We start from the raw sequence: 26,559 nt of genomic DNA on the forward strand, positions 1-26,559 counted from the left end.
CTGATGGACTGGGGTTTAGCTAGGAGACTAGGACTCAAGTCAGAACCACTAGTTAAACCCATTAGGGCCAGGTCTCTGAATGGTAAGGAGCTTTTCACCATCACACACATCTGTGAACATATCCAAATGAACATTGACGGCCATCAGGAACAAAATTGTCCATATTTGATTAATTCTCCTTCTCATCCGTTGATCTTGGGGTATCCATGGCTGTACCAGCATAACCCTCGTGTGGACTGGAAGACAGGGAAGATCAGTGAATGGGGAAGGGAATGTACCCAGAACTGTATTGTTTCTACTATCCAGAAAGAAAGTGTCAAAGAAATTAATCTCTTTTCTGCTAAACCTGTCACAGACTCAGAATTTCCTGACCTGAATTCTGTCCCCCCCTGTTATCACCATCTACGACAAGTCTCCAGCAAGACAAAGGCCCTGTCACTGCCACCCCACCGTTCCTACGACTGTGCCATTGATCTACTCCCCGGGGCCACAATTCCCAAGGGGCGTCTGTACTCCGTCTTGGGTCCAGAAAAAGCTGCTATGAACGATTACATCTCGGCATCACTGGAAACCGGCCTGATTCGCCCGTCATCATCGCCAGCAGGAGCAGGGTTCTTCTTTGTGAAGAAGAAAGACGGGTCGTTAAGGCCCTGCATCGATTACAGCCCCCTGAATGACATTACCATCAAGAACCGTTACCCTCTTCCCCTCATGTCTTCTGTCTTCGACCAACTCCAACAGGCTAAAATATTCACCAAGCTGGACCTACGCAACGCTTACCATCTGGTCCGAATAAGAGAGGGAGACGAGTGGAAGACCGGATTCAACACACCCAATGGTCACTATGAATACAGGGTCATGCCTTTTGGTCTCACCAATGCCCCGGCCGTGTTCCAAGCCATGATCAACGAAGTACTAAGAGACTTTCTGGACCATTTTGTCTATGTTTATCTTGATGATATATTGATTTATTCACCTGACAGTGACACTCACCAAGACCATGTAAATCAGGTTTTAAAGAGACTCCTAGACAATGATCTATATGTTAAAGCTGAAAAGAGTGTTTTTCATGCCGACACTGTTTCCTTCCTGGGCTTCATTGTAGCCCCTGGAAGAGTGCAGATGGATCCGGCTAAAGTTAGCGCTGTGGCCGATTGGCCGACACCTGACAGCCGCAAGAAAGTTCAGCAATTCTTGGGATTTGCTAACTTTTACAGGCGGTTTGTCAGAAACTTCAGCGCAATAGCTGCTCCTCTCCATGCTCTTACCTCCACCCAGGTGCGGTTCCACTGGTCTCCAGAGGCAGAGAGGGCATTCCAGATGCTCAAGCACCACTTCACCTCAGCGCCCATCCTCACCATTCCGGACCCACAGCGCCAGTTCGTCGTGGAAGTGGACGCTTCTAATGAAGGAGTTGGAGCAGTGCTGTCTCAACGCTCTCAGCAGCACGGGAAGATGCATCCCTGTGCCTTTCTGTCGCGGCGGCTGTCCAAAGCTGAAAGAAACTATGATGTCGGCAATCGGGAGTTGCTGGCGGTGAAGCTCGCCTTGGAGGAATGGAGGCATTGGCTCGAGGGGGCTGAACACCCATTCATCGTCTGGACAGATCACAAGAACCTAGAATACATAAAGAAGGCTAAGAGACTCAACTCTCGCCAAGCCAGGTGTGCGCTTTTTTTTAATCGCTTTTCTTTCTCGCTCTCCTACAGGCCGGGGTCCCGCAACGTCAAGCCAGACGCCTTGTCACGATTATTCGACCGCGAGCCTGAGGCCAAACAACCTGAGACCATCCTTCCACTGAACTGTGTGGTAGGAGCGGTAACTTGGCCAATAGAAACTGAGGTAAAGCAAGCTAACGGTGTGGCCCCGCCACCTAGGGGATGTCCTGTTAATCGATTGTTTGTCCCCACTGAGCTGCGTCCCCGGGTGGTTCATTGGGCTCACACCTCGCTGCTTTCGTGTCATCCGGGAATTAAAAGAACTATGTTTGGGATCTCCCGGCGGTTCTGGTGGCCAGCCATGGAGACGGAGGTCCGGGAGTATGTAGAGGCCTGTTCGGTCTGTGCCAGGAACAAGACGTCTTCCAGGTCTCGCATGGGACTTCTTCAGCCGCTCCCCATCCCCTCCAGACCGTGGTCAGACATCTCAATGGACTTTGTTACAGGCCTCCCGGTCTCACAAGGTAACACCACCGTCCTCACTGTGGTCGACAGATTCTCCAAAATGGTCAGATTCATCGCTATGCCTAAATTACCATCCGCCAAGGAGACGGCAGAGACTATGATGACTAATGTATTCCGAGTTCATGGATTTCCCAAAGACATTGTTACAGACCGGGGACCTCAGTTTGCATCACGGTTCTGGAGGGAGTTCTGCCAACTCATTGGAGCCAAGGCCAGCCTGACATCAGGATATCATCCGGAAGCCAACGGCCAGACCGAACGACTTAACCAGCAGCTGGAAACCGGCCTCCGGTGCTTGGTCTGCCAGAACCCCTCCACATGGAGCAAACACCTGGTCTGGGTAGAGTATGGGCACAATTTGCTGTCTACATCAGCCACCGGCCTCTCTCCCTTTCACTGTGCCTTAGGGTACCAGCCCCCGCTCTTTCCAGAGAATGAGTCAGAAGTGTCGGTGCCCTCCGCCCATGCCATGGTCCGACGTTGTCACCGCATTTGGGCAGCCGCCCGTCAAGTATTGACCAGACAACAAGATCGGATGAAGAGAGCGACAGACCGCAAGAGACGACCTGCGCCTGCGTACCAACCCGGTCAGAGAGTCTGGCTTTCAGCCAAGGACCAACATCTCGAGGTCACATCAAAGAAACTGGCACCACGCTTTGTAGGTCCATTCCCAATTACCAAGCTCGTCGGACCTGCAGCAGTTAGGCTTCGTCTGCCCCGATCCCTCCGCGTCTATCCCACCTTCCACGTCAGTCAGGTCAAACCAGTCAAAGAAAGCACCATGGTCCCAGCCACCACGTCCCCTCCACCACCCGAAGTAATTGAAGGTGGACCAGTATCCAAAGTTAAACGTTTGTTGGCAGTGCGCAACCGGGGCCGGGGCAGACAATTCCTGGTGGATTGGGAAGGATACGGACCTGAAGAGAGACAGTGGGTTCCTTCCCGCCACATTGTGGACCCCACTCTCATCAGGGACTTCTACAGAGACCACCCTAAACAGTCTGGGCCGTCGGGAGTCGGACGTAGAGAGGGGGGGGGGGGGGGTGGGGTGGGGGGGTGGGGGCGTACTGTCACATCGTGGTGAGGGATGTCCTGTTTTGGGGTTGTCTGGCAAACTTCCTGTTTTATTTTGAAAATTCTAATCCTTCTCTCGTTTCAGGCCACTTGCCCTTCCTCCTGTGTCACTGGTCTGAGGTCTCTCCTGATTGCCTAATTGTGCCCACCTGTGTCACCCTCCCTCATGTGTATATAGTCCTTGTCTTCCCCTGTCTTGTTGCCAGAGTATATCGTCTCGCTACGTACCTCCAGCCTTGTCCACAGCCTTGTCCACAGCCATCAACCAAGTTTGATAAGTATTGTCTCGCTTTATTTATTGATTCCTTTGTTCCCTCTGAGAGAGTGATTTTCTTTTGCTAAAGTTTTTTGGTCAAGTCTTTTGGTATCAATTTTCATAGTGCCTTGTCTTCCTTTTTTTCCTCCTTCTGGAGCGCTTTTAGTTTTCAGGCTTCTCAAACACTTTATACATACTTTCTGTTTATAGCGTCTCGACTTCTTAGCATGAGTGAATTACCTTTTTGTAGATTATTATAGATTGTTGTTTTTTTTGTATTCGACTCATATAGAACTTTTTGGCTATTGCCTGTTCCTCCTTATGGAGTTATTTTCTGTTTATTGCCTTATGTCCTACGCTAATATCCTATAGTTGCTCGAATATATCATAGATAGATTTTGTAGCCACTTTCTTTAATCACTCTGTCCTAGAGATAGCAAGGAATTATCTAAATAAAGGTCTGAGTCAATTGTCACTCTTCTGCATCTGAGTCCTCATTTACGCCAAGACATAACAGGGGGGGTGGGGGGGGTAGGTTTGGTTGATATCAGCACTTCAGTCATCAACAATTATGTCATCTGAGAAATGGACATTGAAACAGTGTAGGTCTGACTTCGTATAATATGTACAGCAAGCAGTGAACATAGCAAACTCATAAAGCATAAGAACAAGTATATACATTTGATTATTTACATTTGTTTATTTACAATCCGGGGAGGTGGGATGTTAGGAGGGTGAGGGTGTTAGTCTAGGGTTGTAGTTGCCTGGAGGTGTTGTTATAGTGCGGTTTTGAAGGAGTATAGAGATGCACTTTCTTTTACACCTGTTGGGAGTGCATTCCATATTGATGTGGCATAGAAGGAGAATTAGTTAAGACCTTTGTTAGATCGGAATCTGGGTTTAACGTGGTTTGTGGATCTCCCCCTGGTGTTGTGGTTATGGCGGTCATTCACGTTATGGAAGTAGTTTGACATGTACTTCAGTATCAGGGAGGTGTAGCGAATTTTATAGACTAGGCTCAGTGCAAGTTGTTTTACTCTGTCCTCCACCCTGAGCCAGCCCACTTTGGAGAAGTGGGTAGGAGTGAGATGTGATCTGGGGTAGAGGTCTAGAAGTAACCTGACTAGCTTGTTCTGGGATGTTTGGAGTCTAGATTTGAGGGTTTTGGATGTGCTGGGGTACCAGGAGGTGCATGCGTAATCGAAAAAGGGTTGAATGAGAGTTCCCGCTAGAATCTTCATGGTGCTTTTGTTGACCAGAGAGGAGATTCTGTATAGAAATCTTGTTCGTTGGTTGATCTTTTTGATTACCTTGGTTGCCATTTTATCACAGGAAAGATTAGCCTCTAGAATGGAACCTAGGTAGGTGACCTCATCTTTCCTGGTGATAACAATGTCACCCACTTTAATAGTGAAGTCACTGACTTCTTAAGGTTGATTTGGGACCCAAATCTAAGGGTATGGATAGCTTATTGTCAGCGAGTCAGGTGCACATTCTACAAAGTTCGGCACTGAGGATTTTTTCCACCTGTGACTTGTACTTGCCGGATACCAGCAGTGCCGAGTCATCCACAAACAGGAACAATTCACAGTCGCATGCTGATGACATGTCGTTTACGTATATTAGGAACAGTAAAGGCCCTAATATACTGCCTTGGGGGACTCCACAGCTTACTGAGAGGGGGGGGCACGGTGCCGTTCACCTCTACCACCTGTTTCCTCTCCTCCAAGTAAGATTGCATCCAGCTCATACTTGCCAACCCTCCCGTTTTTAGCGGGAGAATCCCGGTATTCAGCGCCTCTCCCGACAACCTCCCGTCAGAGATTTTCTCCCGACAAACTCCCGGTATTCAGCCGGAGCTGGAGGCCACGCCCCCTCCAGCTCAATGCAGACCTGAGTGGGGACAGCCGTTCTCACGTCCGCTTTCCCAGCAGCTTGCCTGCCCAATGACGTCATAACATCTACGGCTTTTAGAGAGTAGAGTGCACAACAAGGAGAGAGAGTTCTTGGTTTCTTATGTGGGTTTATGGTTAGGCAGTTTCATTAACGTCCTCCCAGCGCGGTAACAACACATAACAACAGCAGTCACGTTTAGTCTACCGTAAAGCAGTTCGTCTGCCGTAAACAGCAATGTTGTGACACTCTTAAACAGGACAATTCTGCCACCTACTGGATAGCCTGCAGAACACTGAAATTCAAGTATGTCTTTTATTTATATGTATAATAAAATAAAATAAAAATATATATATAGCTAGAATTCACTGAAAGTCAAGTATTTCATACATATATATGTATATATATATATCGTATTTTCCGCACCACTAGCCGCCCCGTGTTGTAAGCCGCACCTACGCTACGCTAAAGGGAATGTCAAAAAAACAGTCAGATAGGTCAGTCAAACTTTAATAATATATTACAAACCAGCGTTCTAACAACTCTGTTCACTCCCAAAATGTAATGTGCAAATGTGCAATCACAAAAATAGTAACACTGAAAATAGTGCAGAGCAATAGCAACATCAATAACTCAACGTTGCTCATACGTTAGTGTCACACAACACACAAAATAAACATTTAAAGCTAACTTTCTGAAGTTATTACTCATCCACAAATCCCTCGAATTCTTCTTCTTCGGTGTGCTTCACTTGTTTTTTGACACCATCTGTGATGTGGACGCGCATGCAGTCATAGATCAACAGGGACGGAGCTGCGTGAAAAAAGTCACCCGGTCTCTTCGCTCATTTTTTCTTCATCCATCCATCCCTTCGAGTTAGCTTTTATGATGACGCCGGCTGGAAAGTTCTCTTTTGGCAAGGTCTTCCTTTTGAATATCACCATGGGTGGAAGTTTCTGGCCGTTAGCATGGCAAGCTAGAACCACGGTGAAGGACGACTTCTCATTCCCTGTGGTGTGAATATTCACCGTACGTGTTCCCGTTGTATCCACAGTGCGGTTCACATGAATATCAAAAGTCAGTGGAACCTTGTACGCGTGTCTCTTGGTAGGAGACATTTTGTGGTCTTTACAGAAACACACAAATTAAATGAAACGTAATATCCGCGCGCTTCTTCTTCTACGGGGGCGGGTGCTCACCTTGGCGGTTGCTTACAGTAGAAGAAGAAGCGCTTCCTCTTCAATGGGGGCGGTTGCTTACCGTAGAAAAAGAAGCGCTTCCTCTTCTACGGGGAAAAAAGATGGCGGCTGTTTACCGTAGTTGCGAGACTTAAACTTTATGAAAATAAATATGAATAATAATCCATATATAAGGCGCACCGGGTTATTAGCCACACTGTCAGCTTTTGAGAAAAATTGTGTTTTTTAGGTGCGGCTTATGGTGCGGAAAATACGGTATATATTATATATATATATGAAATACTTGATTTGGTGAATTCTAGCTGTAAATATACTCTCCTCTTAACCACGCCCTTAGCCACGCCCCCCCCCCCCCCCCCCTCCCACCTCCCGATATTGGAGGTCTCAAGGTTGGCAAGTATGATCCAGCTCGATGAGGTTTTATCAAATCCGATTGCTCTGAGCTTATCCAACAGTATAGCGTGGTTAACGGTGTCAAAGGCCTTCTGAAGGTCCAGCATGACCATGCCGCAGTATTTGCCCGCGTCCACCTCATGTTTGATGTGGTCGGTCAGATAGAGAAGGCATGTGTCAGTGGAGTGGTTAGTTCTGAAGCCGGATTGGAATTTATACATGAGTTTTTTAGTGGCAAGGTATCTATCCACCTGTTCATAAACTTAAACTTCATAAACTTACTTTCGAAATTGAACTGAGAATAGAAACCGGTCGGAAGTTACCAGGTTCTAATTTGCTTCCTTTTTTAAAAAGGGGGGTTTCTCTTGCTATCTTGAAATCTTTTGGTACTTGGCCTTGTTTAATTGAGAGGTTTATTATGTGTGTAATGATGTGGCAATGGTGGTGGCAGAGTCCCTGAGGAATATGGAGGGGATATTGTCAAGGCCGGTGGCCTTGTTTAGGTGGAGCGCGCTCAATTTTTGAGCACCTCGTCAGCTGAGACCATATCTAATTTGGAATCGTTGTAGAATACTCCTAACTGTCTGTAGTAGGCTTTAATGTGTTCTACACCAAAACGACCAGAGTGGGGGGACAGCTTGTTAACTAGAGTTGTGGCTATGCTAGTGAAAAAAGTGTTAAGTCTGCTTGCTACCACCAGTTTGTCTGTAATGAGGGAGTCGCCCTCCTTGATGTTGATGTTGGTGAGTCTGGTTTTAAGTTTCTGGCTGCAGCCAGGAACCAGAATAGTTTTATTGCCATTGTTTGAGAACGGGTTCACAAACTAGGAATTTTTCTTGGTGCAAACGTGCAACATAAAACACATATAACACAGATTTGGTAATAACAAGAGCTGTAACTGAGCTATCAGATCTTGTTATAGACTTAGAAGGAATTCAAGGAGCTACTGTTAGGAGTTATTGTTCATGTGCCCGATGGCCGAGGGGAAAAAACTGTTCAGGTGGCGGGAGGTGTGGGTCTGGATGGACCATAGTCTCCTGCCTGAGGGGAGAGGAGAGAATAGTTTGTGTCCAGGGTGAGAAGAGTCAGCTGTGGTCCGGCCCACACGCCTCCTGGTCCTGGAGGAGAACAAGTCCTGGAGGGATGGGAGCTTGCAGCCAATCACCTTCTCAGCAGCACGTACGATGCGCCGCAGTCGATGCTTATCCTGGACTGTGGCGCCGGGGAACCACACGGTGATGGAGGAGGTCAGGATGGACTCGATGATGGCTGAGTAAAACTGCACCAGCATCTTGGTCGGCATCTTAAGTTTCCTCAGCTGCCACAGGAAGTACATCCTTTGCTGGGCCTTCTTGATGAGGGAGCTGATGGTCGGCTCCCACTTGAGGTCTTGGGTGATGGTGGTGCCCAAAAAACGGAAGGAGTCCACAATGGGGACGGGGGTGGGAGAGTCGATGAGGGTGAGGGGGGATGGTGGGGCTGTGATTTTCCTGAAGTCCATGATCATCTCCGCTGTTTTCTGGGCGTTCAGCTCCAGGTTGTTGTGGCTGCACCAGGACGCCCGCCGGTCCACCACTCTCCTGAAGGCGGACTCATCGCCATCCGAGATGAGCCCGATGAGGGTAGTGTCATCCGCAAACTTGAGCAGTTTTACGGACTGGTGACTGGAGGTGCAGCAGTTTGTATACAGGGAGAAGAGCCAGAGGGAGAGTACACAGTCCTGAGAAGTACCAGTGTTCGTGGTTCGACTGTCCGAGACAATCTTCCCCAGCCGCACGTGCTGTCTTCGGTCTGTCAGGAAGTCACTGATCCAACTGCAAAGGGAGTCAGGCATGCTGAGCTGTTAGAGCTTGTCTCGTAGCAGTCCAGGGAGGATGGTGTTGAAGGCAGAGCTGAAGTCCAAAAACAGGATCCTAGCATAGGTTCCTGGGGAGTCCAGATGCTCCAGGATGAAGTGGAGGGCCAGGTTCACTGCATCATCCACAGACCTGTTGGCTCTGTAGGCGAACTGTAGTGGGTCCAGGAGGGGGGCGGTGATGTCCTTGAAGTGGGGCAGGACCAACCGCTCAAAGGACTTTATGACCACAGACGTCAGCGCAACCGGCCTGTAGTCATTAAGTCCTGCGATCCATGCTTTCTTGGGGACAGGGACAACGGTGGCGGTCTTAAATCAGGACGGCACGCGGCATAGCTCCAGAGAGGTGTTAAAAATGACAGTGAAGACAGGAGCCAGCTGATCCGCTGAGAGTGGAGGGGGAGACACCATCCGGTCCGGGGCCCTTCCGCGTATTCAGCTTCAAGAACTGCCGGCGTACATCCTCCTCTTGGATGGAGAGGGCCTTTATAGTCCTATGATGTTCTTGGATTCCTGTGATGTCCTTGTAGTCCCTTGAGTCCTTTAACTCCTTTAATGAAGTGCTGGCGTTGGTGGGGAGGGTGATGGTGGGGGGACCAGAGCTTTCATGAGCTGAAGGTCGTTCATGACGACAGTAATGTGTGTTGAGGCCCTGAGCGAGAGTCCGGTCATTCAGGGCCTGGGGGATTTTGGGCTTATAGTTCGTAAGGGCCCTTAGCCCTCTCCAAACGGCCACAGAATCATTGGAGCGGAACTGTTCCTGTAGACAAGGGGTCCCCAAACTACGGCCCGCAGGCCGGATACGGCCCCCCAGCGTCCAAAATTCGGCCCGCGGGAAGTCCCAAGTTTAAATTTTTTTTTTTTTAATTTTAAAAAATATATTTTTTAATTTTTATTTTTATTTCTTTTTTAATTTGTCCTTACTAGTCCTTTTCCTACCGTCTCCTAGCCACTCAGGCAAATAATATTGTCTAAAAATGCATTTTACCATCGATAACATGACATGCAGCAAGTGCGCTCTTTAAGTCAATTAGTGTGCGAGGAATATATATATATATATATATATATATATATATATATATATATATATATATATATATATATATATATATATATATATATACACATATAGACACATATACATATATACACATACATATATACACATTATTACACGTATACATATATATATACATATATACACATATACATATATACATATATATACATGAACATATACATATACATAGACATATACATGTATATACACACACATATATACACATTTACATATACATATATAATATATAACAAATATGACAATAAAGTCCATTCTATTCTATTCTATACATACACACACACACTCACACACACACACACATTTACATATATATATATATATATATATATATATATATATATATATATATATATACATATATATATATATATATATATATATATATATATATATATACACATATATACACATATGCATATATACATATATATATGTATATATGTATATATGTGTATGTATATATGTATATATGTGTATGTATATATATATATATATATATATATATATATATATATATATATATATATATATATATATGTATATATGTATATATGTATATATGTGTATATATATATATATATATATATATGTATATATCCATCCATCCATCCATTTTCTACCGCTTATTCCCTTTGGGGTCGCGGGGGGCGCTGGAGCCTATCTCAGCTACAATCGGGCAGAAGGCGGGGTACACCCTGGACAAGTCGCCACCTCATCGCAGGGCCAACACAGATAGACAGACAACATTCACACTCCCATTCACACACTAGGGCCAATTTAGTGTTGCCAATCAACCTATCCCCAGGTGCATGTCTTTGGAGGTGGGAGGAAGCCGGAGTACCCGGAGGGAACCCACGCAGTCACGGGGAGAACATGCAAACTCCACACAGAAAGATCCCGAGGCCGGGATTGAACCCAAGACTACTCAGGATCTTCATATTGTGAGGCAGACGCACTAACCCCTCTGCCACCGTGCTGCCCTATATATATATATATATATATATATATATATATATATATATATATATATATATATATATATATATATATATATATATATATATATATATATATATATATATATATATATATATATATATATATATATACACATATTCATATTCATTGGACAACTTCCCCAATTTGTCCCTGTGGCGCAGTGCAGTAGTTCTTGTGTTACAAAGCAGCCGGCACTGGGTTCAGATACCAGGTGAAGTTGTTGTTAGGTTGATAAATTTATGATTTTAAATGTCAGCAACTTTATCCCCAACAGGAGTCTTCAAAAAAGGTAACAATTATTTTAAAGATGAACTGGTACATTTAATTCACCATTAAATGTATTTTACATTATTTTATGCACATAAACACTATACTTATTCTCTATAAAATGTTATTTATGACAATATTGTTGGGTGTTTGAAACAGATCAAATGGATTTGCACTATTTCTTATTTTAAAAATGTATTCCATTTTGTACGGTTTGGTCTTCGTCTGAATGAAAACTGAGGTATCACTGTAGTTATTCACCCAGAACTTCCTTTGCTGTTTTGGGGAAGCCATCAAGCAAGTTTAGATCATTGTTCGCAGAAAACATCACTAACCAGAGCGAAACGAAAATGTAGTATGGTCGTCTTTTCTCTCTCTAGTGAATATTATTGTTGTTATTGATAGAAATCCAAGACAATTCTCTAAGACGACGTTCTATAGGTGATTACCAACTCAGTTCACAAAATGAAGAATAGTATTTCAACGGCATACCTTTGACTCGATCATTCTTGTAGAGGTTGATTTCTCCTTCGGCCTGGGCCGTGTAAGGACGAGCCACCACAAAGTGTCTCCCTGGGACCGCACTGTACAGCTTCCTTCTGAATCCTACTGCCTCGCCATGACTGCTGGGACTGAAAATGATAGAATACACCACTGTTGGTACTGTACCTCAGAATGTTTTCATCCTTTGGCAGACATAAAAATTCACACACTCATTCAAACCTATTCCTAAAACTAACATACATGCTTTGAGACTGCAGGGGTGCCTGGAGAGAACATACACACACAGGGAAAAAAATACTACCTCCACACAGAAGGACAGGACAAGAAGCACCAGGTTGACACACTTACAGTTATCTTCTCCATCCTAAACACAAATATTATATATACAATATAATAAGAACTGTGTTACATTAGTTTATTTGAAGCATCTGTAAATATTACTTCAGTAACACATTACAACCCAACCACAACTGTATTTCGGGAAACACACACCACACAGGACTGAATAATTGGACCTGAGATTATCCACTGACGCAATGGCTTCTGGGTAAAAAACTAAACTCTTGCTCCCTCTCAGGACAGGTCTGTGACACCAGAGAAAACTGTTGGAATTAGGACTGACCTGGAACTTCTACTTCCTCCATTTTTCTTCATTTGAATATATGGATTCAGCTTAATTTAATTATATACGGGGCATCCTCACAAAATGAGAACGTATAAGCTCCCCTGAGTAGATATGATGATATAATTTAGGACATAAATATAATACTAGTTGGTGGACCACGTGCGATGGTGTAGTGCCACTTAGTGGTCAATCTTCACAACACCATAGGCAGTTAAACAGCAATGAAATAGACTTGCTTATTCAGTTCAAGTGTCTAATAAAAAGAAACCAGATACATATAAAATACAAGAAGCACAGAACACCCTTTACATTAAATTAGTTGGTCAAATACAACTGAAAAAAATAAAGCAGCTTAAGGGCAAGTGTTAGGGAAATGAATACTAAGCTGGGTTTGCTGCATGTAAAACTGTCAGAAAATATTTACAGTAAACTGCTACATTTTTCATTGATGTGCATCATTATTCTACTCATCATTCTTTTTGTTATATCAGTGTCAAACTAATTTAATACAGGGGACAGTGACCCTTAGTGGCAACTGTTATCAGCATAAGCAACATGTAATTACTGTAGAGCTGCTGACTTATTTCTGAATGGGTTGGTGTGTACTCCCTTTGGTCTTGTATGTTGTACATGTGTATATTTCATGTTAATAAAAAAAGAAGAACGTGTTTGAAGGCTTTAGACCACAATGGGAATCTCAATATATTAAAACTAAATTACATAATTTGCAAATAAAATCATGAATGAAGACAAGCACTCTTTTAGAATGACATCTAGCCATTAAGAGCACCATGGAGTCAGCAGCTGAGGAGGGTGAACTACATAAAAATGAAGAAAAAATGTCATGCAGAAGATGGACTGAGATAGAGGAACTGATTTTTTTTCGAGTAATTGGGTCACCTTGTCCTGCAGAACACCTTACTTGTAGAAAACGTTGTAGGTCTTTAGAGAGGTAACCCCATTCAAAACCAAGTGTGTGTCTAATAAGTGCTTGCACTTTTTCCTCAACAAATTGTGGGTAGTATCCCACACAGCAGAAGACTCCTATACGGAGCCGCCTTCAAGTCGCCCAACCCACGTTACTGTCACATTCGTTTTGGCTCCGCCTAGAGGATACAGCTCTGCCTCTGAAAATTGTACGGTCAGACAGCTGATCCTGAGCGGACTCGTGTCTGATTCGCATACGCGGACGCGACAAACTAAACCGGCGCGCGCCGCCTAGAGTTATAGGCTCCGCCTACGCGCGCTGAGCCGACCAATGTCTGCACCCGCAGACGTGGACGTGCCTACTAGCGTGTACGCGCATGAGCCAAGATCATCATTTCTGGACTTTCTTTGCTGGAACACGAACGTAAGTATAGATTTATTGATTTATTGCTACATTCGCAGTAAAGATCGGCCTTTGTGTTTCCATCATCATTTATGTATGATTGTAATGACGTTGTTTGATATTAGGACTAGCAGTAAAACTTTATATTCTGTAAAAAAAAGGCTACCGTTTTTTATTTCCAGCGCCGCCTCCCAGAATGCTTTGCATGGGGACGTGCGTCTGACGTCACGTATCCAGAAAATTCGAAATGGCTGCACGCGGTAGGTGAGGCCCGAGCGAAGAAAAGTGGAAAAGAGTGTTATTCGTCAAAAAACCCACACAACGACGGTCATTTTTTCGCCGTGCTATTGTAAAATTGTCTTTTATCTATGTTTTGTGTTCCGAGGGACCCCGACTCCAGAATTTGAAAGTTTCCCGCGTGAAGCCGGTGAGTATGAACGTTTCAAAAGTTCAATGCAGTTAACTTAGGCTATGTTTTGTTAGAGGCTGTGAATGTGTGTGGGTTACATGCTACGATATTCCACATATTTCCAACTGGTTGAAACGAAAGCGTATTACTTTATTGTCAGTGTTGTTTAGGCCCAGGTCGCTAACGTTACTTCGTTAGTCAACAACGGAGTGGAAACAGCCGTTCTTTGCTATTAATATGAGTGTGTATTATTTCTTTCTTTGTTCTTTAGTGGAGCTCGAGATCCTGTTTACTGTGGACTAGCTGTGTGTGACGCCCTGTTGTTTTTGTTTCCATTAAAAAAAAAAGGTATGTCTATTATGTGTTTTTTGGCATAGTTAATTGTAGAAAAAAATATAAAATGAGGTGATGTGAGTGGGAAAAATTGCTGCACATATTAAGGATCCTTTTTGTTGATCTATATTTTTGTTATTTGCTGATGTATATATTTTATATTCTGTTTTTTATTTAATTAATTTATTAGAGACTATTTTATGCTTTATTTACCTTTTTTTATTATTATTATTTTATTTACTATTATTATTATTATTTCCACATGTAAGCATAAATAATTGATCATATTAGTACATTGTTTGATTGCTTTGCTTAATCCATTCCATAATTTAATTCCACATACTGATATACTGAAGGTCTTAAGTGTTGTACGTGCGTACAAATGTTTTAAATTACATTTCTCTCTAAGGTTATTTTTCTCCTCTTTTTTTGAGAAGAATTGTTGTATATTCTTGGGTAGCAGGTTATAGTTTGCTTTGTTTATAATTTTAGCTGTTTGCAAATTCACTATGTCGTGGAATTTCAGTATCTTTGATTCAATAAATAAAGGATTTGTGTGTTGTCTATATCCAACATTATATATTATTCTAACTGATCTTTTTTGTAACACCGTTAATGAATGAAGTGTACTTTTGTAATTATTTCCCCATATTTCTACACAATAACTCAGATATGTAACACTTGTGAACAGTAGAGAATATGAAGTGATTTTTTTGTCTAGAACATGTTTTGCTTTATTCAGTATTGACGTGTTTCTTGCTACTTTATGTTGTATATTTTTTACTTGAGATTTCCAGTTCAATTTATCATCAATCATTATACCTAGAAATTTGGTTTCATTTACTCTTTCAATTTCTATTCAGTCTATTTGTATTTGTGTTTGACTTTCTCTTCTACTGTTACCAAATAGCCTTATTTTAGTTTTACTGAGATTCAAAGATAGTCTGTTTTTGTCAAACCATCTTTTTAATATGTTAATTTCTTCTGTTATTATTTGTATTATCTTCTGTGTGTTCTCTCCTGAACAAAACGCTGTTGTATCATCCGCAAATAATACTAACTTTAAATCTTTTGTAACTTTACAAATGTCATTTATCTAGACATTGAATAATTTAGGTCCTATATTGATCCCTGAGGTACACCACAGGATATATTTAGCGTTGTAGACGTGTGTTCGCCTAGCTTCACGTATTGTTTCCTGTTCGTTAGATAACTTCTTATCCAGTTTAAGACTAACCCTCTGATGCCATATCGTTCTAGTTTTTTGATTAAAATATTGTGATTAATTGTGTCAAATGCTTTAGTTGGATCCATACAAACTGCTGCCGCACATTTTTTACTATCTATTGCATTGGTAATTTATTCTGTAATTTCAATTAAAGCCATTGAAGTTGAAACATTAGCTCTGTATCCATATTGGTTCTCTTCGAGTATTCTATTATTATTTATGAAACTCTCTAATCTGTTATTGAACAGTTTTTCAATGATTTTAGAAAATTGTGGAAGTAAAGAAACAGGTCTATAATTTGTAAATTGATGTTTGTCTCCAGTCTTATAAATTGGTGCAACTTTAGCTATTTTCATTTTGTTTGGAAACTTACCTGTTTGAAATGATAGGTTACTAATATACATCAATGGTCCTGAGATCTCTTCAATAACCTTTTTTATCGTTTCCATATCAATTCCGTTACAATCAGTTGAAGTCTTAGATTTAAACATTTTTCACGATTGTAGCTATTTCCTCCTGTGTCACATTACTGAGGAACATGGAGTTGGGATTTGCAATCTGAGGCAGAGAATGAGGAGCTGCCAGAAAAAAGGAACAGGAAGCCAGTGTAAGTGTGTTCCGTCTTGTTTTTGTCATGTTTCTACAGTAATAGGAAGGTTATTTCCGGTAGCATTCAAAAATAGACCAGAGATGCTTGTACTATATGTATATTTGGCAATTTTGGTTTTGCAATAATCCTAATGATATGGTTACCCAACAGCCATCGTCTCGGGTACTCGGATGATAGCGAAGAAGACCCGGGAAATGGTGACCTCACATCTCTGGGGTTGGCAAGCCAATTGCACAGGCAGAGTAAGGAATAATCTCTTAACATTGAAAAAAACGAAACCACCACATTAATATTAAAGATATGGTTAACATTCTTAGTGTTAAAGATATTCCCCTCTCCTTGTATCCCTTCTCCCAGCTCCACCATCTCGCTGAGTGCCAGCAAGAGTCATGAGTACTTGTCAACTCGACTCCTCAACTGGAGATAACTTTCTAGGTAAAGACTGATCTCCAAAATAATATCTCAGCATCCAGTAACCATGGTTAACAGATCACAACCATTTAATACCAATTTATCTCATCTAGCACCTCACCATGGGGAAGGATGTATTCATATGCCTTCACCAGCACCTGCATTAAACATGCAGAGAGTTACACAAGGTAGGGACTGATCTCTGTATACACTACACCCATAATTGACTATTATGACCTGTACTTTTACCTTTCTTATAGTTCTTACCACCTTGGGGCACCATTCAGGTAAAATCTCAGCTCATCTTACTTGCTTATTTGTATACACTAACACCTGTGCATGCTTTTGTCCACATTGTTCCTTTGACGATGAATAAATACCCCTTTTCTTTCTTTCTACATTAAGGGTGCCTTTTCATCTGATTAAATTTATAATGAACAGGGACATTGCGGTTGTCCCAAGTGGATGGTATGATGATTGGATGGTTTTCTGGCCCAGCTATAAAAACACCGACAGAATTGAAAGGGCAGCTTTAAATGTGGAGCAGCATGAGCCAAACTGGCCAAGATTTGACGTTTCTGTTGTCCGAACTTGTGGTATGCAAATTCATAATCTTCTTGTTTAAAAATAACGTCATAGTTGCTTCTCTTTATGCTTGGAATAACCTATTGTGTCTATGTTCTGACCAGGTCTCTTGTAAGAGAGAGACCTGATTTATCATCATCAATAATAATAATATTCTGTTCAGCTCTACAGCTAATTTGAAACTCATGTTCATTTTAACATATTCAATTTTAGACAACTACAAAGACGCATTAAAAATAATGCAACAATATGGAAAGGGCTGCGACACCTCAGGTCTGCAATCTGAGGCAGAGAACGAGGAGCTGCCAGAAAAAAGGAACAGGAAGCTAGTGTAAGTGTGTTCCGTCTTGTTTTTGTCATGTTTCTACAGTAATAGGAAGGTTATTTCCGGTAGCATTCAAAAATAGACCAGAGATGCTTGTACTATATGTATATTTGGCAATTTTGGTATTGCAATAATCCTAATGATATGGTTACCCAACAGCCATCGTCTCGGGGACTCAGATGATAGCGAAGAAGACCCGGGAAATAGTGACCTCGCATCTCTGGGGTTGGCAAGCCAATTGCACAGGCAAAATAAGGAATAATCTCTTAACATCAAAAAAAACGAAACCACCACATTAATATTAAAGATATGGTTAACATTCTTAGTGCTAAAGATATTCCCCTCTCCTTGTATCCCTTCTCCCAGCTCCACCGTCTCGCTGAGTGCCAGCAAGAGTCATGAGTACTTGTCAAATCGACTCCTCAACTGGAGATAACTTTCTAGGAAAAGACTGATCTCTGAAATAATATCTCAGCATCCAGTAACCATGGTTAACAGATCACAATCATTTAATACCAATGTATCTCCCTTAGCACCTCACCATGGGGAAGGACGCATTCATATGCCTTCACCAGCACCTGCATTAAACATGCAGAGAGTTACACAAGGTAGGGACTGATCTCTGAAATATTAGTGTATAGGTAGGCCCCTTAACTGATGGCTCTCTCACAATGCCCACCTCACTAGGAACGGCAGTCCCTCCTCGACTCCCTTCACCCCCCTCACCAGCAGCCCTCAACATGTGGCAGACACAGGAGCCTGGATCCAGCCTGGCCTACAGGCCAACATGGCGAGGGGGAAGAATGGCCGACAACATTTTCTGCTCTGGTGAGCAATAACTGACATGGTCATTCTGTGCCACAAATTTTGGAAAAAATTCAACTTCACAAGCAATCACATATTTTCTTCAAACTTTGTCAATAACTTTTGTCATTAACTAAGGTCAATAGCTAATGTCAGGATTATGAGTAATGAGGATAAACACTGAAACATGTTAATTTTATACTGCTGTTTGTCAACAGCGCCTGAGGTAATCCAGATCCTTAGCCTGCTGGAAACTATTAAGCACAACCAAGACCAGCTGATTGCGAAGGTAAACTTCTTAAGCCTTGAATAGGTCAATAATTCATAATGACATTGATTTTGATTCATTATTATTTTTTAAAGAAAGAAACAGCCTACATGGCAGCTTTGTGTGATTAGAGTAAACATTGCTACATTTTCTTGTTACATTTCACCTGTTTGCTCTTTAAATACCACTTTTAATGTTTTTTATTTATTTCGATCGTATTTTTAAAAAATGTGCGCTGGGGCCGTTAAAAAATGACCTGCAGGCCGCAAATGGCCCCCGGGCCGCACTTTGGACACCCCTGGCCTACACGAATACAAACATAGAATGATAGTACAAATATAATAAGAAAACAATGTCAACCTCCCAAAGTTGGGTTATGGATATTTATTTATGCCCCCCACCCCCAACCCCCCGCCGCCGTCATCCAACAGAGCCAAACAAGTACTCTGATCAAGGAACCAAATAACGATATTGTTTAAACATTTTGGATGTCTTGCACACCTATACCCTGATCACAAATTCATAGTTTACGCACCTTATTGTAACCACCTCCAGTAACTTTAAGTCATGTTTTTTTTTCAAATGTAATCTCCTTAATACCTATCACATATTTTGTATTGTGTAAGCATACTTGGCTTTGGATGCTACATACCATAAACATAAACGTATCTGTCTTGTAATCTTGTTTGATTACAGGTGCTGTGAGTAAAAACGTGTTGACAAGGTCAGCCACGGACGCTGAGGTCACCAAACACGCCATCGGGTGGTTCAACTTGGCGGGGGATCGGGCAACGAGGAGACGAGTCCCGCTTCCACCTCCTCAGGAGGAATAGAGATGTATATGTATAAATAAACAACCTTTTATTGGACTTCTTGTCATTTACCAGTTATTCATTTTCTGATATGTTAGCTGTGCATGGAGCAGCGTTTCCTTGAAGTTGTAGCCTAATAGATTAAATACGTATATTTACTTTTTATATATATATGTATATATTATATATTTACTTTATAGAGTGAATTGACCATTTTCTGTTTCTGCCTATTGACAATATTGTTAGTTTAAAAATACAAGGCAATGCATATGTAAGCCTATATTGCTGGTAGGGCTTAGTGAATTTTTTTAGTTTCCTATTTTATCCTACAGGAAGAACAGAAGGGATTTTGAAAATAAGATAAAGGGGTCCAAAACGGCCAGATGAGCCAGGGTTTTTATGAGTCCGTTGCTGGTCCGTGGCGGGAGGTTAGGCTTTGATCATGGGTGCGGAGCGGATTCAGCGCGCCGCCACGGTGGCGGGTCGCGGATCCGTTCCTGAGAGGAAGTAGACGCCGATGCGGGTCCGTTTCGCGGTTCCGTTCCGGAAAGCGCGATACCTCCGCGGGGGATCCGCCGCGGAGTGTTTTTGCTGTGTGGGATGGTCAACTACAAACTACTAAAATACAATTTTTATATCACGGTTATTGTGAACAAAATTGTGAAATGAATCATTATTATCATGGTATTTTTGAATCTAGGATCCAACAATTAACCAGTTTTACGATTAACTGCAATTAAAACTGTCACATTTATTTATTCGGAAAAGCCACACGACACAGTGTGTTTCAGCTCATGTTTCGTCACTGGCTACAAACAGAATTTATGTTGGTATGTTATTTTGAAGCAACATGCAAAAAACAAAAACAAAAGCTACACCAGTAGTGCACACGCCTATATGCACCTATCAAGAGACGCTAGATTGCTACAATAGCTTAAAATGTAAAAGAAAAAAGAAAAATCCCCCCCCAAAAAATGCTGTGATGTCGGAACATTACGGTTACTTATATAATAACCAGGTAAGTCATTGAAGATGATGGCTCACCATTTACAAAACCTGCCTGAAAAAAGATACGGCTGAATGGTCTAATACGTCCAATAGGGTGCAGCTTTACACACCAAAGCAAAGGTAAGACATAATAACTGAGTTGAATTAGGTTAGTGGCAAGTTACTTTATGAATAACTGACTTAAATATAAACGCATCACTTACACTCAGTAGCCTAGCGTCGAGTCAGTTCAGTGTAAACAAACAGCACCGATTACTCCTGCCAAAGGCTTCTTCATTCAGTGACCATTCAACGTTAGAAAATGCTTCTGCCTGTCAGTGTTGAATAACTATAGGCATTGTAATTTAATACAGCAAGTGTAAAACACTAACATAACAGCAGGAGCATGTAGAATACCATGGCTATGGAGGTTCTTTATCCAGGTCATTGTTTTTTCAGATAATTCCATCGATCACCACTAGAATGTTCAGTTTGTCTTAGAAGATGTTTACTTCACTGGACAGCATGCACCACATTGTTTTTGTCGGTGAGGGTCTCTGGTCTTTAGGGTGCACTAGTGACTATGCTCTCCAGTGTAGTGATGAATGCACTGATTTATATATTCAGAAAACCAAACAACTACTAAGATGATGTATGGCACAGGCAAGACAGACAAACTCTTCAAGTCAAGACTCAGCTCTCTACAAAGCCACAATGTTAACCAAGGGGATTTCCGTTTAACAACGACTTTTGCATCTCAACAGTTGTTTTTTTTCAACTACGATAGAGTGGAACCATCCACGCCCTCCTTGTGTTGGATGATAAATATTTGGGGGTTTTGGCACCAGCATCTAGCACCTGTGGCGGTGCTGGTTAGGGGTGTTGTCACCATGACGTCGATGCATAATTTGCTTAATCTGCTATTATGATATGATTTTCTCTGAAAAGGCTGAACTTTTTTTTTTACATACATTTAAATACAAATCTGTTGTTAATATTTAGTATTAACATATATGTTGATATCGTTTTGCCATGTTTTCAATTGTTGATGCTTATTGTACAATGTACTTTAAGCATTTTTCTATTGTCAGAAAACTTTTAATGATGTTTTTATTAAAAAAGACTAACAACAAAACGTGCATATTTTTCTGGTGTTGTTCTAAAACGTACTCGTGTTTAGAGACTCTCCTTCTGTCCCTCGCTGTCTCTGACGAAAGAGGCGAGCTGCAGCGAGCATGACGTCACACTTGCTTGGCGCTGCTGGTTTGGTCAGACTTTCTCTCCCTAAACCCACCACTGTACTCTTAATATTTTCACATTTTGTAGATCGCTGTCCGCGGGTATATCTGGGATATATTAAAGTTAAGTCCACATCACAGACATTCTGACAATGCTCCAGACAATGGTGTGTGTCTTGTTTGCATCTGGTTTTGGCAGTGTTGTTTTCGGTGATAAAAGTCTTCGGTGGCTGAGTTTTCGGTGCATCACTTGTCAATTACTTGTATTCCGTCATGTGACTTCCTTCCAAAAGTGAACAACAGTCAACCAAATCGAGATTGCTGTGGTGCAGCAAGCAGCGCGCAAACTCTCTGGGTGCGCAAGGGGTCTAGATCTTCCTGCAAAAAGCCGAAAGTATCTGATAAAAGTATCTGTTTGATTAAATTTAAAAGACAAACAATATTAAAACAAGACTTAAATGGGAAATACTAAACGAGTAAAGTATGTTAAAGATATATCAAACAAATCTTTTACAAAGTGATCACTGCAAACTTGTGCGTTCTTCAATTCTGTTTGCTCCCTCAGTCTGGAGTGCGTGCCACTTTTCTCGTCGTCTTTCATACAAGGTTGCACTTTTCTGCCCTTCTTGATTACCTCTCGAGGAACTCTGAAAAAACTTTTATCCTTTTCGCGATTTGAGCGGTTCGTACAACCGAAAACAACGCATTGGGCATTTTTCTAGCACCCATTGAGAACAGACACTAGCTTGACCACCACACATATTTAATGAGCCGGACGTGTCGTCATGTAAATCCATATTACTTTCATTTGTTTTTACTTAAAAAAAAAAAAACTTATTTTCAAGGTGTGGCGGCAATGAAAATGCTATGGCAGTACGCCATTTTTATTTACATTAAGGGGAAACCCTGCCTATATAAGTCTAAGTCTAGGTCTAACCAATCGAGTTCTATGAGCATAAAATAGATGAAGCCAACTTAGATGAAAGGTGAAATGTTTTCTAAGACAAAATGAACAGGCCAGTTGTGATCGATCGAATGCCTTGAGTATACCATGGGATCTAATTATGTGCATTCCAGTTATTAACAAAGCATACAATGAATGATTACAAATGAATGAGTAGGCATGGATGACCATTGAGGACAATAACACAAGTAACATTTTCCCTTGAGATCAATAACCATAGTTAACCATAGTCTTATATTGTTAATACTGTCATGAATAATTAATCATTAATACTACCTTTTGTTTATCCATCCATCCATCTTCTTCCGCTTATCCGAGGTCGGGTCACGGGGGCAGCAGCCTAAGCAGGGAAGCCCAGACTTTCCTCTCCCCAGTCACTTCGTCCAGCTCCTCCCGGGGGATCCCGAGGCGTTCGCAGGCCAGCCGGGAGACATAGTCTTCCCAACGTGTCCTGGGTCTTCCCCGTGGCCTCCTACCGGTTGGACGTGCCCTAAACACCTCCCGAGGGAGGCGTTCGGGTGGCATCCTGACCAGATGCCCGAACCACCTCATCTGGCTCCTCTCGATGTGGAGGAGCAGTGGCTTTACTTTGAGCTCCCCCCGGATAGCAGAGCTTCTCACCCTATCTCTAAGGGAGAGCCCCGCCACCCGGCGGAGGAAACTAATTTCGGCCGCCTGTACCCGTGATCTTGTCCTTTCGGTCATGACCCAAAGCTCATGACCATAGGTGAGGATGGGAATGTAGATCAACCGGTAAATTGAGAGCTTTGCCTTCCGGCTCAGCTCCTTCTTCACCACAACGGACTGATAGAGTGTCCGCATTAATGAAGACGCCGCACCGATCCGCCTGTCGATCTCACGATCCACTTTTCCCTTACTCGTGAATAAGACTCCTAGGTACTTGAACTCCTCAACTTGGGGCAGGGTCTCCTCCCCAACCCGGAGATGGCACTCCACCCTTTTCCGGGCAAGAACCATGGACTCGGACTTGGAGGTGCAAATTCTCATCCCAGTCAATTCACACTCGGCTGCGAACCGATCCAGTGAGAGCTGAAGATCCTGGCCAGATGAAGCCATCAGGACCACATCATCTGCAAAAAGCAGAGACCTAATCCTGCAGCCACCAAACCAGATCCCCTCAACGCCTTGACTGCGCCTAGAAATTCTGTCCATAAAAGTTATGAACAGAATCTGTGACAAAGGGCAGCCTTGGCGGAGTCCAACCCTCACTGGAAACGTGTCCGACTTACTGCTGGCAATGCGGACCAAGCTCTGACACTGATCGTACAGGAAGCGGACAGCCACAATCAGACAGTCCGATACCCCATACTCTCTGAGCACTCCCCACAGGACCTCCCGAGGGACACGGTCAAATGCCTTCTCCAAGTCCACAAAGCACATGTAGACTGGTTGGGCAAACTCCCATGCACCCTCAAGGACCCTGCCGAGAGTATAGAGCTGGTCCACAGTTCCACGACCAGGACGAAAACCACACTGTTCCTCCTGAATCCGAGGTTCGACTATCCGGCGTAGCCTCCTCTCCAGTACACCCGAATAGACCTTACCGGGAAGGCTGAGGAGTGTGATCCCACGATAGTTGGAACACACCCTCCGGTTCCCCTTCTTAAAGAGAGGAACCACCACCCCGGTCTGCCAATCCAGAGGTACCGCCCCCGATGTCCACGCGATGCTGCAGAGTCTTGTCAACCAAGACAGCCCCACAGCATCCAGAGCCTTAAGGAACTCCGGGCGGATCTCATCCACCCCCGGGGCCTTGCCACAGAGGAGCTTTTTAACTACCTCAGCAACCTCAGCCCCAGAAATAGGAGAGCCCACCACAGATTCCCCAGGCACTGCTTCCTCATAGGAAGACGTGTCGGTGGGATGGAGGAGGTCTTCGAAGTATTCCCTCCACCGATCCACAACATCCGCAGTCGAGGTCAGCAGAACACCATCCGCACCATACACGGTGTTGACAGTGCACTGCTTCCCCTTCCTGAGGCGGCGGATGGTGGTCCAGAATCGCTTCGAAGCCGTCCGGAAGTCGTTTTCCATGGCCTCGCCGAACTCCTCCCATGTCCGAGTTTTTGCCTCCGCGACCGCTGAAGCCGCACACCGCTTGGCCTGTCGGTGCCTGTCTGCTGCCTCCGGAGTCCCATGAGCCAAAAGAACCCGATAGGACTCATTCTTCAGCTTGACGGCATCCCTTACCGCCGGTGTCCACCAACGGGTTCTAGAGTTACCGCCACGACAGGCACCAACTACCTTGCGGCCACAGCTCCAATCAGCCGCCTCGACAATAGAGGTGCGGAACATGGTCCACTCGGACTCAATGTCCAGCACCTCCCCCTTGACCTGTTCAAAGTTCTTCCGGAGTTGGGAATTGAAACTCTCTCTGACAGGAGACTCTGCCAGACGTTCCCAGCAGACCCTCACAATGCGTTTGGGCCTGCCAGGTCTGTCCGGCATCCTCCCCCACCATCGCAGCCAACTCACCACCACGTGGTGATCGGTAGAAAGCTCCGCCCCTCTCTTCACCCGAGTGTCCAAATCATGAGGCCGCAAATCCGATGACACAACTACAAAGTCGATCATGGAACTGCGGCCTAGGGTGTCCTGGTGCCATGTGCACTTATGGACACCCTTATGCTTGAACATGGTGTTCGTTATGGACAATCTGTGACGAGCACAAAAGTCCAATAACAAAACACCACTCGGGTTCAGATCCGGGCGGCCATTCTTCCCAATCACACCTCTCCAGGTTTCACTGTCGTTGCCAACATGAGCATTGAAGTCACCCAGTAGGACAAGGGAATCACCCGGGGGAGCACTTTCCAGTACTCCCTCGAGTGTATCCAAAAAGGGTGGGTACTCTGAACTGCTGTTTGGTGCGTCAGCACAAACAACAGTCAGGACCCGTCCCCCCACCCGAAGGCGGAGGGAGGCTACCCTCTCGTCCACCGGGTTGAACTCCAACGTGCAGGCTTTGAGCCGGGGGGCAACAAGAATTGCTACCCCAGCTTGTCGCCTCTCACTGCGTGCAACGCCAGAGTGGAAGAGAGTCCAGCCCCTCTCGAGAGAACTGGTTCCAGAGCCCTTGCTGTGCGTCGAGGTGAGTCCGACTATATCCAGCCGGAACTTCTCTACCTCGCGCACAAGCTCAGGCTCCTTCTCCCCCAGCGAGGTGACGTTCCACGTCCCAAGAGCTAGCTTATGTAGCCGAGGATCGGACCGCCAAGTGCCCTGCCTTCGGCTGCTGCCCAGCTCACAATGCACCCGACCTCTATGGCCCCTCCCATGAGTGGTGAGCCCATTGGAGGGGGGACCCACGTTGCCTCTTCGGGCTGTGCCCGGCCGGGCCCCATGGGGACAGGCCCGGCCACCAGGCGCTCGCCATCGTGCCCCAACTCCGGGCCTGGCTCCGGAGGGGGGCCCCGGTGACCCGCGTCCGGGCGAGGGAAATCTGAATCCTTGTTGTTTCCTTTCCATAGAAGTCTTTGAGCTGCTCTTTGTCTGATCCCTCACCTAGGACCTGTTTGTCTTGGGAGACCCTACCAGGGGGCATGAAAGCCCCCGGACAACATAGCTCCTAGGATCATTGGGACACGCAAACTCCTCTACCCCGGTAAGGTGGCAGCTCGGAGAGGAGACCTTTTGTTTATATTTATTATTTTAAATTGCAATCATAATATCTGATTACTGTTACTTCTGACAGTAATAAATAATAAAACAAAATCCATAAGGAATGTTTATGTGATTTTATATTTTTTCTGTTGTGAATTGTGAATCAATGCATAGTAATTGTGATAATTGTGTAACCGTTGTTTTTACTCAGACTATAATCATTCAGTCAAAATCTATAGTCATTGCCTCCCTAAATGTAAGTACTCAAAATGTACTTATTGCTTTAAACGTACGGCCCGCGG

At 43.7% G+C, this 26,559-nt stretch overlaps 2 protein-coding genes across 10 annotated transcripts in view; one reads left to right on the forward strand and one right to left on the reverse strand.

Annotated features, from left to right (window-relative positions):
- shank2b (SH3 and multiple ankyrin repeat domains 2b) overlaps nt 1–26,559 on the reverse strand; it is a 562,868-nt gene that overhangs the window by 372,705 nt on the left and 163,604 nt on the right. The window contains exon 6 of the mRNA XM_062036576.1: nt 11,693–11,832. Within this exon, the coding sequence (XP_061892560.1) occupies nt 11,693–11,832 (140 nt within the window). The remainder of the gene's footprint in view (nt 1–11,692; nt 11,833–26,559) is intronic.
- On the forward strand, nt 11,156–19,482 carry LOC133640258 (uncharacterized). Of its 9 annotated transcripts, none has more exons than XM_062033712.1 (15): nt 11,156–13,680; nt 13,842–13,923; nt 14,045–14,086; nt 14,340–14,416; nt 16,136–16,236; nt 16,390–16,481; nt 16,597–16,674; nt 16,764–16,838; nt 16,911–16,937; nt 17,056–17,246; nt 17,449–17,566; nt 17,720–17,785; nt 18,094–18,168; nt 18,248–18,388; nt 19,329–19,482. In XM_062033712.1, exons 8-15 carry the CDS (start codon nt 16,783–16,785, stop codon nt 19,339–19,341), a joined length of 687 nt encoding a protein of 228 aa, XP_061889696.1. In that variant the 5' UTR covers nt 11,156–13,680; nt 13,842–13,923; nt 14,045–14,086; nt 14,340–14,416; nt 16,136–16,236; nt 16,390–16,481; nt 16,597–16,674; nt 16,764–16,782; the 3' UTR covers nt 19,342–19,482. The 9 variants fall into 9 exon arrangements, with proteins under 9 accessions (XP_061889696.1, XP_061889698.1, XP_061889695.1 ...); XM_062033714.1 differs by having other exon boundaries at nt 13,842–13,919; XM_062033711.1 differs by having other exon boundaries at nt 11,156–13,923.

Source organism: Entelurus aequoreus, linkage group LG02 (assembly GCF_033978785.1).
Source record: "Entelurus aequoreus isolate RoL-2023_Sb linkage group LG02, RoL_Eaeq_v1.1, whole genome shotgun sequence".
Lineage (NCBI taxonomy): Eukaryota > Metazoa > Chordata > Actinopteri > Syngnathiformes > Syngnathidae > Entelurus > Entelurus aequoreus.

Coding starts and splice junctions, on each gene's coding strand:
- LOC133640258 (XM_062033710.1), top strand. CDS start 16,783: ATGTATTCATATGCCTTCACCAGCACCTGCATTAAACATGCAGAGAGT. Junction 16,938..17,055: donor CACCTTGGGGCACCATTCAG/GTAAAATCTCAG, acceptor TTCTACATTAAG/GGTGCCTTTTCATCTGATTA. Junction 17,247..17,448: donor TTCTGTTGTCCGAACTTGTG/GTATGCAAATTC, acceptor ATTCAATTTTAG/ACAACTACAAAGACGCATTA.